This window comes from Neofelis nebulosa, chromosome 17, assembly GCF_028018385.1.
Source record: "Neofelis nebulosa isolate mNeoNeb1 chromosome 17, mNeoNeb1.pri, whole genome shotgun sequence".
NCBI lineage: Eukaryota > Metazoa > Chordata > Mammalia > Carnivora > Felidae > Neofelis > Neofelis nebulosa.
The window spans coordinates 35,585,638-35,597,715 of NC_080798.1; the positions used below are offsets into that span (position 1 = coordinate 35,585,638).

Here is a 12,078-nt window from a genome sequence, read left to right on the forward strand (position 1 = left end):
GCAGAGATATGACCGGAGCCTAGATTTGGCTGGTAGGACCTGAGCCTGCCTCGCCCAGCCACAACTGCACAACCTCCAGGGAAGGGGCCAATTCCCAGTTTGGAGAGGCACACGGATTGCCCGATTTCTCCCCTGTCAGGGCCTGGGCAGGCATGGGCTCAGGTCTAGAGCCCCTCATGCAGCTCTTTCTTGTCTTGGTAGCAACTCTTCAGGAAAGCATGGTTCCTGTTTTACAGTTGAGGAGGCTGAGAAATTAAAAATCCTTACCCAAGGTTACCCAGCTAGTGGGTGGGGGAGCCGGGACTTGAACTCAAGTCTATGGATTTGAAGGCAGTGCGCCGAGCAGAAATCGGGCCATGGATTGGAGTGGGCAGTATCCAGGATCAGCTTCTCAGCTGGGTCCAAGGGTGGCCACTCAGAGGTCAGAGGCTGAACTGGGCATAAAGTTGGAAGGCGACCATGGAAGAGCAGGGGTTTAGTGGCAGAAAGGGTGGGAGGATACCCCTCGCCCCCTTTGAGGAGCAGGTAGGAGCATTTTGTGGACAGGGCAGGGGGCGTGGCTGTGCCAAAGTGGCCGCAGGGAACAGGGAACATGGCTAGTAGGTGAGGGGCCATGGGACACTGTGCTCCATATCCTGGCAAGAGGTCAGAGATGGGGCAGGGAAAGTCGTTGGTGCGCTCCAGACAGAGGATGTGGCCAGGAATAGCACACATGGCAGGTGTTCACCAGGTCACTGGGCACCAGAGATGGGGAGGTGACCCCCTTCCCTCAGTGCTGCCAGACAGCATGCAGGGCTGTCCATGCTCCTTCATCAAAGAGACAAAATGGGGGCACAGGCGCCTAGCACCCTCCTTCTCTGTGTGGTTCCTGCCGCCTCAGTCCTTGGGCTCTCTCCTCTGCTCACCTCTCTGACCTATTTCCTCTCCTCTGCCTCCTCCTTCCCAGTTTCCTCTACCTGCAGGACTCTAACCAGCTCTCCACCCAAGTCCTTGCTGTTCAGGACAGGGCAGAGAGCCTGAGGTGGCCTCTGCATCCTGGCGGCCCCCCGCCCCCCCACACCTGGGAGCCAAGCCCCACACTGGTTGTGGGTGGGTCTGCAGGAGGTGGGCGTGTCCACTTTGACAGGCTGACCCCAGTCCCTCCTCTCCCTGGTAGCCTCCAGCCCCTTGCTGCAGGGTGGGGGTGGGGAGGGCAAGACTGGTGCGTCCCCACTATACCTGCTGGTTCTGCAATCTGCCCAGGCCCCCTGCGCCCAGAACCCCCATTTCAGCACTGTGGGCAGGTGCTAGGCGTGCATGTGGGCAGAATGAGGGCGACCTGAGGGGAGAACCTGGGGAGTGGAGAAGGAGCATTCCCTGGAACAGGGTCACGAAGGAAGGTTGCCCCAGACAGCCAGTCACTTCCCCGTCCCTTCAAGGTTAAGTCATCCAGACCTTTCTGACGCGGAGATTGGGCTCGGGGCCATCTCAGGCCCTCCCCGCCCCCCTGGGAATGGGACAAGGGCGGGGCCGCCTTGGGCATGCCTGTGTGGCCTCCCCTGCCCCGCGTTAGTGTCCGTGTTCATGAGAGCTCCTGTGTACCTGACACAGGGCACACCTGTACGTGTGGTCTCTTCTCTCATCTTCCCAGGACCCCTCGTGCAGCTGCAGCTGTTGGTGTGTGCCCGCGCGGGAGGTGGGGGGGGTGGGAGGTAGGGGCTAGGGACCATCGAGGATGATGTGTTGCTGGGGGCGGGAGGAGCAGGGGGAGGAGCAGGAGCCGGTGAGAGAGGACTTCGGAAGCCAATCAGCGTCAGGTTTGTCTCCCGACAGCCAATCTGGAAGCGGGGGCTGGGGACGGGGGGAGCGTGTGGCTGCGCAGAAACCCCGCAGGGAGGCGGGGCCGGCCTAGGCCACGAGCCTCTGCTTATAAATGGCCCGGGAGCGGCGCCCCATCACAGCGTCGCCGTCTCCCCTTCTCACTGCCCCCTCCCTTTGGACCGTGGTGACTCAGGCCTTTGTTTGCCCTTCCTGGTAGAGGCGGATCGCCTTCTCGCTCGGCAAGATGCCGGAGTGCTGGGATGGGGTGAGTGAGGGCTCTGGGGGCGGCCAGGTGGGCAGGGAGGACGGGACATCCCTCTGCCCCTGGCGGCGGATCTGCCTTCAGTCGCCTCACCTTGGGAGTCACTGAGGCAAGGCCTGCAGTTTCTAGTCTCCCTGGTGACCCTGGCCTGCATCAGTGGTTAGTTAGGGTTTAGCTGCTAGTCAGCGTCTGTGGGGAAGGGCTGTGACCTGTCCGCAAGCCTGGGTGGACCGGTGTGCCAGCGCGTGCACATCCCCCTGGCGGTGTGCCCTCCGTCTGGCAGGTGCCCGGTGGGCGTCTGCCTCGCGCCTGTGACCATCTCAGCCCTGGGGCAGGCTGTGTTCACTGCACGTGTCGGGGTCTCCACCTTTCTGATCCTGCGAGGGTTGTCTTGGTTGTTCGGATCGCCTCACTGAAGTGACAATCGAAGGACAGACAGCCTCTTCCTTCCTTAGGAGTTGCTTGCAGCGCCTGCGTGGTCCCCAGGGAACTGCCGCGCCAGTCGGGCTGAGGCGGGGAGGTCTGGGGGAGGTGCTACCCGAGCCTTCAGGCCCAGGTCCCTGCGGGGGAGAGCTCGAGGAGGGGGTCGCGGGTCTTACTTGGTGGGTGGGGGAAGCCAACGCTGGAGCCATGAGCCTGCGGGGCGGGGGTCAGGGCAGCAGTGCCCAGGGGTGCTGTCCTTCCTCCAGGAGGGAGAAGCAGGAGCACACCTACTACGCCCCCCACGCCCCCCACGCCTGGCCTGCCCTGAAGGTGCCACAGACCACCGGGTGCCCTGCACCCAGGCAGTAACGTCAACGCCTACCCCGGGTCTGCACCCGGGGGGCCGAATCCCTGATGCGGTTTGATGGAATGAATTGTACTAGCCCCTCCCCCCAGCCCTTCACCCCCTCCGTGTGCTGAAACCCGGCTGGGAGCACCCCCCTCCAGTCCTCAAGGTCACAGGAGAGAGGAGTCGGACGGCAGAGAGAGGACGTCAGAGCCCCCTCCCTTGCTGCTGCGGCAGCTGTGCCTCGCGGGCGCCCACCTGGAGGCGGGGGCTCTGACGTCACCAGGAGCCAATGGGAGCGCTCGGCCCTGAGGGCTGGGGGCTCCTAGTGGGTCCGGCCGCGGCCCTTGGATCACCCCTCTTGTGCAGGACCCGGAGGAGCGGGGACACTGGGCTTCCATCTGGCTGAGCTGGGTCTGAGCTCCTGGATTGGCGGGGGAGGGTTCAGCCAAGTCATTGGGCCGCAGAGGCCCAGCAACCGGGCCATTGCCCTCCACAGCCCATCCCACCCGGGCAGTTAAGCCTTAGCGGGGAGAGCATTGCCCAGGCACCGGTGATGGTGTTGCATGGTGTTGCTGCGGTCACACCAGGGCTGGGGGGCGGGTAGACACCCCTCACACGCAGTCAGAGGGTGGAAGTCTGAGGTGGTGGTGGTCTGAGGGTGGAAGATTGCCACCCTGGGCCCAGACTTGAACCCAGCAGGGCTAGAGCCGACCCCACATGGACCTGCCCTTCACACCCGCAGGAAGCGCATTGCAGCTCTTGTGCGATGGGCGCCCCTCCTGCCCACAACCCTCCCAGTCTTTCCCCACCCTCCCTCCATAGCACTGTGCATCCCTCCTGCCCCAACCCCTGCTCTTCAGAGCTAAGAGACAGTGGAGGATGCTGCATACCTCCCCGCCCCCCACCCCACCCCCACCGCCACCAAGCAGGGCCAGGCAGCTCTGGAAAACTGCCTGCTTGCAAATCTATTGGGTGGAGCCTTGACTGCATACCCCTGATCTCTGAGGCTGGCACCTGGCAAGGCCTGCTGTACCTTCTCTGGACTTGACCTTGGGAAAGTTATTTCTCCTTTCCAAACTTCAGTTTGCTCCTCTGGGGCTTGGGTCCCTGTGAGGAGTAAATGAGAAGACACATGAGAAGTGGCTGGTCAGAGTCAGTGAGCAGGAAGTGTTCCTTGTTTTGATGGCCCTGAGGGAGGACAGGCCTAGGATGTGGGGAGGCTGTGGTGGACCTGGGACCACTTAGAGGACATCAGGTTTCTTTAACAAGGCCTCACAGCAGAATTGTGGCTCCCAGGGTGCGGCCTTTGGCCATAGGGTTTACATCACCTTGTCATTCCCCACTGGAGACACAGGCCTGAACAGTGGTCCTCTGAGGCCTGACCCAAGAACACCAGGCCCCAGGAAGCTGTCTCCTGCCTCCTGAGTCTCCCCTTTTCTCTCAGGGGCAGGAACATGGTGTATCTCTGAACCTAAGCATCCTCCATCTGTAAAAGGGGCAAAGGCATGCATAACATGCATGGCACCTGGCACACATGTTGTCCCTTTCCTGCCCTTGACCTTAGCTTCGCCTCCAACTCACAGGGACAACTCACAGGGATCCCCTTGGTGCGGGGCAAGGCTGTTAATTCAGCTCTGACAGATTCTCTTAGAGTCTGTCCTTCGAGTGGCCCAAAGTGACTAGTTGGCAGAGGGACCAGCCAGCAGGGCACCTCCCTAAGGCTCAGGGACGCCTGAGCACTTCAGCCTCCTTTTCTGCAAGTGCTACATGCTCCACAGACATCAGCTTCTTCCGTTCTCATTGGGTCCCCGTGAGATGCATGGGAAGAGGTGGCTGAGGCACAGAGAAGTGGTATATACCCTGTTCAGAGTCACACAGTAAGGGACAGAGGAGGTCTTGAACCTACATCATCCAGCACCTGTTTCCTGAAGGACTAATAACCCCAAGCCACAAAACCAAGGGCATGAACACAGGAGGATCCTACAGTGGTCACTGGAAGAAGGCCTTTGGGGTGGGAGTGCACATCTAACCATGCCCTGTTGGAAGGGAGGCCTTGGGGATCTGGGGGAGGGGCATTCGAGGTGGAAGGAACAGCATGAGTAAGAGTGTGGAGGTGGGAGCCAGGGTCAGGTGCAGGGGTTGGAGGCTGGGCTTGGCTGAAAGGGGAAGGTTACTGCAGATTCTAAGCAGGGCTGTTGAGGCCATTCACCTTCTGAATGGAAGAGGAACATGGTGAGGTCGCGACTCAGGCCAGGGTGGCAGAACTGTCCTGGAGGGGCTGTAGAGAGACAGAGAAAACGAGCTTCACTGGACTCTGCAGGGCTAAGGGCAGCAGGGCCTGGGCACTGGCTGCCCACCCCACCAGTCTGCAGAACTTCCCCGTGCAGACTGGCTCATGCTGTCCCTGTGCCAGACGCCTCTGAGAAGGAGTGCTCCGTCTGCTCTGTTCTCCCTGGGGGCTGCTTGGTGTGATGAGAATGAGATGCCCCCCTGTTGGGAGGTGGAGGCCCCACCACAGGCCCAACAGCCCCCAGGCTGCCCATAAGCCGCAGTGAGGGCTGCCCAGAGTGTCTGGTACCGTTTCCCCTCCAGGAACATGACATCGAGACGCCTTATGGCCTTCTGCACGTGGTGATCCGGGGCTCCCCCAAAGGGAACCGCCCGGCCATCCTCACCTACCATGATGTGGGCCTCAATCGTGAGTGCACCCCAGCCTCATCCTGCCTTCCTCTGCCTCCCCTCCTTCCCCACAGGGCCCCGGAGATCCCCACTCACCCTCAGCTTGGTGCCCTTAGCCATTTGGGCCTTGGTGTCACTGCTGGGCCACGAGGCTGACCACCTCTGCCTTGCCCTCCCTCTCAGGGCCACAGGCCTCCCTACCCCTTTGCTGAGCCACAGCTGAGAGGTGTGTCTTTGCAGACAAGCTGTGCTTCAACACCTTCTTCAACTTTGAGGACATGCAGGAGATCACCAAGCACTTTGTGGTGTGCCACGTGGATGCCCCTGGTCAGCAGGTGGGGGCGTCACAGTTTCCCCAGGGGTAGGTACCGGGGAGCCCCCCTCCAGGTTTCCCAGCTCTGTGCCCCAGGCAGCACCTGGCCCTGACCTCCTGCTCTGCCTGCAGGTACCAGTTCCCCTCAATGGAGCAGCTGGCCGCCATGCTCCCCAGCGTGGTACAGCACTTTGGGTGAGTCTCTGCCCTTACCCTGTCCCTGTGCTGGGGGGGCCATCAGAGTCACCTGATGGCAATCATGGGAAGTAGCACCCCGAGCCCTGGAGTGACCAGCCACGCTTTCCACCAGGTTCAAGTACGTGATTGGCATCGGAGTAGGAGCCGGAGCTTATGTGCTGGCCAAGTTTGCAGTGAGTCTCCTTACTTCCACCCCCACCCCAGGGCTGATGTCTCCTGGAGGGGGCCACCCTTCAACCATAGGAACATTTGCTCTTTCTTCCTTCTCCTTCCCCTCCCCCCACTTCCTCTTCACTCAGAAAAGCCCTTTGTTTTCTTTTATTCACCCAAGGAAATAAAAAAAGAGGGAGATTACTTTTTCCATACATTTCCTCAAAAGACTAGACTATAACTTGCTTACCATTATCCACAGCCAAAGTTTCTTTTAGCGGCAAACCATACAACTAACTGCTCTAGCCACTAAGTAAGGATTATCCTAATCACTCATTCAGTAATTAGGGTGATATTTAAACATAAGGCTTTTTTTCCCCTCTTTTCAAGTTTTTATTTAAATTCTAGTTAGTTAACATAGATGATAAAATTGGTTCCAAGTGTAGAATTTAGTGATTCATCACTTACATACAACACACCCAGTGCTCATCACAAATGCCCTCCTTAATACCCATCCCCCATCTAGCCCATCCCCCGCCCACCTCCCTCCATCAACCTATTTGTTCTCTGTCGTTAAGCCTCTTATGGTTTCCTTCCCTCTTTTTTTCCTTCCTCTATGTTCATCTGTTTTGTATCTTGAATTCCACATATGAGTGAAATCATATGCTATTTGTCTTTCTCTGACTGGCTTATTTCACTTAGCATAATACCTTCTAGTTCCATCCATGTCATTGCATGGCAAGATTTCTTTCTTTTTGATGGCTGAGTATATTCCATTGTGTACGTATACCACATCTTCTTTATCCATGTCCAGTCGATGGACATTTGGGCTTTTTCCATAGCTTGACTACTGTGGATAGCGCTACTATAAATATTGGTGTGCATGTGCCCCTTTGAATCTGTGTTTTTGCATCCTTTGGGTAAATACCTAGTAGTGCAATTGCTGGATCCTAGGGTAGTTCTATTTTTAACTCTCTGAGGAACCTCCATACTGTTTTCCAGAGTGGCTGTACCAGTTTGCATTCCCACCAGCAGTGTAAGAGGGTTCCCCTTTCTCCACATCCTTGCCAACATTTGTTGTTTCCTGTGTTGTTAATTTTAGCCATTCTAACAGGTGTGAGGTGGTATCTCATCGTGGTTTTGATTTTTATTTCCATGATTATGAGCGATGTTGAGCATCTTTTCATGTGTCTGTTAGCATCTGGATGTCTTCTTTGGAAAAATGTCTGTTCATGTCTTCTGCCCATTTCTTAACTGGATTATTTATTTTTTGGGTGTTGAGTTTGACAAGTTCTTTATAGATTTTGGATACTAACCCTTTATCAGAGATGTCATTTGCAAATATCTTCTCCCATTCCATAGGCTGCCTTTTAGTTTTGTTAGTTGTTTCCTTCTCCGTGCAGAAGCTTTTTATCATGATGAAGCCCCAGTAGTTCATTTTTGCTTTTGTTTCCCTCACCTCTGGAAACGTGTCTAGTAAAAAGTTGCTATGGCCAAGGTCAAAGAGGTTGCTGCCTGAAACACAAGTCCTTTCTTAACCAAAAATTACACTTACTTTAAGTTTGGAAGGTTTAAAGGAAGTTGCATTTCAGAAACATTGTGTTGGGTAAGGAGCCCACAAGCTTTTCATCTCTAAAAACAAAAACTTAATTTTCAGGATTCAAAGTGTTTCTTTTTTCAAAAGAAAAGACCAGGAATTTTCAACTCCAGTATGGATTTCAGCACTTAACTACTAACAAGTAGATATATATATATATATATAATATATATATAACTATATCGTTATAACTATATATAAAACTATATATATAGTGATATAGTAGTATATATAAAACTATATATATAGTTATATATATTACCATATATAGTATATATAACTATACTTATAGTATATATGTATATATATTCCCTGTCACCCCAGATAAACTTGACAGGATAGTAAAGTCATATGTATATGACCATTTTCCCCTAAATGTGGGCAAACACCTGAACAGATCATTTGAATTTCTTTTACCATCAAACACAAAACAGGCTTTGGAAAGGTCAGTTTCTTACTTCACTAGAGCTTCTTTTTCTATGAAAGCAAAGAAACAAAGTGTTTTATTTTTTAATTTTTAATTTTTTTAATGTCTTATCTTTTTATTTTTGAGAGACAACGTGAGTGGGGGAGGGGCAGAGAGAGAGGGAGACAGCTGTCTGCACAGAGCCTGATGTGAGGCTCAAACCCAGGAACCATGAGATCATGACCCGAGCCACAGTCAGAGGCTTAACCAACTGAGCCAGCCAGGTGCCCCTAAACAAAAGGTTTTATTGAGGATGTTTAATCCTCAGTTTTACAACAGATCAAACAGATTCAAAGACCTGTTAAAAGGGGTGGAAAACAGTGACATAGGCATAGATTCAAAACCAATCAAAGAATACTGAAAGGTGCAGAATGGAGTAGAGGGTGAGCAGAGGCAGCCAGAAGGGGTGGGGTGGGGGGCAGGCAGGTTTCCATCTGTAGCCAGTGGAGGCATCTGTGGCTCCTCAAAGCCCTTCCAGAGCACGTCCTCCTCCTCCTCGGCCCCTCCCAACCACCTGTGAGATAGGCAGAATCAGCATCTTACAGCCCGTTTGCCGGGTGGGAAGGCTGGGGCTCCCTACATTCTAGCCAGCCTCCCAAGCTCTGTCTTCCTCTCATGGCAGCTTATCTTCCCCGACCTGGTGGAGGGGCTGGTGCTGATGAACATTGACCCCAACGGCAAAGGCTGGATCGACTGGGCGGCCACCAAGGTGAGCATGGTCCACCTAGCAGACGGGGGTGGTGGTGGTGAGGGGCGGCACTCACACTGGCCTCCACCCCGGCCCACAGCTCTCTGGCCTGACCAGCACTTTACCTGACACGGTGCTATCCCACCTCTTCAGCCAGGTAAGGGGGTGGGGCCCCCACAGGAGCAGCAGTGGTGGCTGAACTGGGGATCCTTGGGAGCCTCTGGAGGGCCTGGTTCTGCCTACTCCCAGGGGCGCCTGGGGCTTCTACCAGGAGGGGATCTGGGTTGGGGTCATGAGGCATCTGACCTGTCTCGCTCTACTCACCTGAGACAGACGTGGGAGGCCTCCTCCCTCACTTGCTGGGAATGGGGCGAGGGTGGTTCTGTCTGGGACACCTGTGCCCGTCTGAGACCACACCCCTGTCTGTCGCTCCCCTCCGTGCACCTCCCCCATCTATCCCGTGGGCCCAGGAGGAGCTGGTGAGCAACACAGAGCTGGTGCAGAGCTACCGGCAGCAGATCGGGAACGTGGTGAACCAGGCCAACCTGCAGCTCTTCTGGAACATGTACAACAGGTGCGGGCAGCCTGGGGCCCAGCTCCACAGCACCAGGCCAAAGAGTGCCCCCTCTGTCCCCTCGGTACAACCAGTCACGGAAGGAGGCAGGCAGGAGACGTGCTCTCCCAAGCTTGTAGATGAACAACTTGTACCAAGAAGAAAAGAGTTACTTCTTGCCCAAGGTCACACCCCTCGAAGGACAGAGGGTAGGGTAGGGCTTCCAGCTCTGGTTTCTGGGCTCTTCCACGCCTTTTCCCCCAGGGCATTGCTGGCTGGCCAGGAGCAGTGGGGGAAGCTGGGCAGCATCCCTAATGCCCCCAGGCTGAACCTCAGGGCTGACATCTGTAGGAGGGGGACGGGGGGTTGGATGAACTCCATGGTTTTCAAGCTGTGCTCCTTAGAGCCCACTGGCCTTCCCTCCTTTCTTTTTCTCGTACAAATATTTATTAAGCACCTGCCGTGTGCATGGTGCTGGAGGAACAGTGGAGAATGAGAAGCTAGGCCCTGCCTTCCTCTACGACCCAGGAATGCCACGCACAGCTGGTGGTGCATGTCAGAGTGCTTCAAGGGGGAGGGAGAGCCAAATTTCAGGGCCCGCCTGGCATGAATTGCAGGGTCTGAGAAGAAGTTACGTATGAGGCATGGCCTGAAGACCCCTGTTTGTGCAGAGCAGGTCCCTCCCTCCCTGTTTACCCCTAACTGGGATCTCTTAGAGCCTTTTCCATAGTTGAGACAACTCAATAACTGTAAACCCCAACTCTGGGACCAGCCCGGGATGCTGGGCCATAATTGCCATTGTGGGAGGATGAGGTAAGGCTGGAATACAACAGGGGCAGGCCTGGGGCACACAACCCCCTCAGATCCAGTTCTGAGATGCCCACCTCTGCCTCTCCCTGCAGCCGCAGAGACCTGGACATTAACCGGCCTGGAACAGTACCCAATGCCAAGACACTCCGGTGAGTGCCCCTCACCCCCCAGCCTGTCCCTGCCTACCATGCCCAGGCCAGACAGCCCTTGTCCTCTGTGTCTGCAGCTGCCCCGTGATGCTGGTGGTCGGGGATAACGCGCCTGCTGAGGACGGTGTGGTGAGTGAGGGACAGCGTCCTGACTGGGGGTGGGAGGCGGGAGTACAGAGATCGCTGGCCTCTGGCTGGCAGGGCCAGGCACTGGATGCTGGATTTCTCACCCCACCTCCCACCATCTTGCCATGATGCATCACCACCTGGCACAATCCCACCCTTCGAGTGAGGAAGGCGTGGAGACGGGAGGGAGCTGGGGCCAGACCACCTGATGGCCACCCTGTCCCTGGGGTGAGGAGTACCAGGGTAGCCCCCCGTGTGACAGAAACTAGCACACCCTTCCTGTGCTTGAGGGCCTGGAGGAATGCGGTGTGTGCTGCTGTGGCCATGGGGACTCCGGTAGGGGCCTCAGTCTCCTGCTGAGCCTTGACCCTCCCTCACCTCACCGCCTGAACCCGCGGTCCCTGGCACTTTGCCCGCCACTGCCACCAAGGTGGCCCTGGCTCCCCGTGAGGACATCGTCTGGCCAGCAGTTATGAGTGGAGTCCAAGGATCTCAGGTCCCTTGGGGCGCTGCTTCCTGATCTGCAGGGGCCTGACTTTCAGAAGGCAGACTGGCAGGCGTGGGGCAGCCTCAGCCAGGGCCCCGGTGCCAGCCCGTGTCTGCCCCCTGCACACCCTTCTCACGAGTAGAGCCTCTCAGCTCTGGGAATAGAACCTGCCTTAGCAACTGGGGCAGGGGCTCCCCTGATACCCCGGGGGCTGGGGCTGCCTTACTCTGCTGACCTTGTCCCTAGGTGGAGTGCAACTCCAAACTGGATCCAACCACCACGACCTTCCTGAAGGTGAGGCCTTCTTCCCCAGCCATAGGCCAGCTCCTCAGCCAAGGGCCCAGCCTCAGGGAGGGGCCTGCCTGGGGTCCCATCCAGGGCGGGAGCAGGACAGCGTGTCGGGTCAGCACAGCCTGTTTAGGTATACGAGGCTTGGGCAGGGTGTGGGGTGGCCCCCGCTCAGCTCACCCCCTTCTCTTCCCTGCAGATGGCAGATTCTGGGGGGCTCCCCCAAGTCACACAGGTGAGACTCTTGGCCCTCCTTCCCTTATCTGGCCTAAGTGGGAGAAGCCTCCTTTCCCCCTAATCCCAGGCAGCCAGTCAAAGCATGTACTGTCTCTCTGTCCTGCAGCCAGGGAAGCTGACTGAGGCTTTCAAATATTTCCTGCAAGGCATGGGCTACAGTAAGTATACCTCCCCCTGCCCCCGCCCTAGAGACCAGTGGGCAGGCAGCAAAGTGGGTTTGGCACCCGGTGGCAGGTGGCACTAAGCCTGTGGGCATATGAGCTCTGTGTTCTCAGGGCCCACATGCTGTGCCACTCCCCACATGCTCCCCACATGACAGGGGACCCTCTAGGGCATCTCCACCTGCGTTGTAAGTAGATAATCCTAGGCTGTGTGTGGCTCTCCTCTGCTCTTGGAGGGGCTTTGGGACAGTGCTCTCCTGGCAGCATTGGAGCGGTAAGGCTCTTCCTCCAGCCCTGGGGGATGAGAGCCCAGGGCTGAGTCCTGCCCAGAAAGCCTGCCTA

At 56.5% G+C, this 12,078-nt stretch overlaps 1 protein-coding gene across 7 annotated transcripts in view; it reads left to right on the top strand.

Moving 5' to 3' along the window:
• The window catches only part of NDRG4 (NDRG family member 4), an 81,440-nt gene that overhangs the window by 65,261 nt on the left and 4,101 nt on the right, over window positions 1-12,078 (top strand). For 5 of the 7 annotated variants that reach the window (XM_058706528.1, XM_058706531.1, XM_058706525.1 and 2 more), the window contains exons 4-15: window positions 5,427-5,532; window positions 5,754-5,874; window positions 5,959-6,021; window positions 6,137-6,197; window positions 8,860-8,946; window positions 9,026-9,082; window positions 9,396-9,499; window positions 10,381-10,437; window positions 10,515-10,566; window positions 11,297-11,344; window positions 11,538-11,573; window positions 11,682-11,733. In XM_058706528.1, the coding sequence (XP_058562511.1) occupies window positions 5,427-5,532; window positions 5,754-5,874; window positions 5,959-6,021; window positions 6,137-6,197; window positions 8,860-8,946; window positions 9,026-9,082; window positions 9,396-9,499; window positions 10,381-10,437; window positions 10,515-10,566; window positions 11,297-11,344; window positions 11,538-11,573; window positions 11,682-11,733 (844 nt within the window). Of the gene's footprint in view, window positions 1-1,895; window positions 2,066-5,426; window positions 5,533-5,753; window positions 5,875-5,958; window positions 6,022-6,136; window positions 6,198-8,859; window positions 8,947-9,025; window positions 9,083-9,395; window positions 9,500-10,380; window positions 10,438-10,514; window positions 10,567-11,296; window positions 11,345-11,537; window positions 11,574-11,681; window positions 11,734-12,078 lie in introns of those variants that run through there. The other 2 variants (XM_058706529.1, XM_058706530.1) reach the window with 2 other exon arrangements.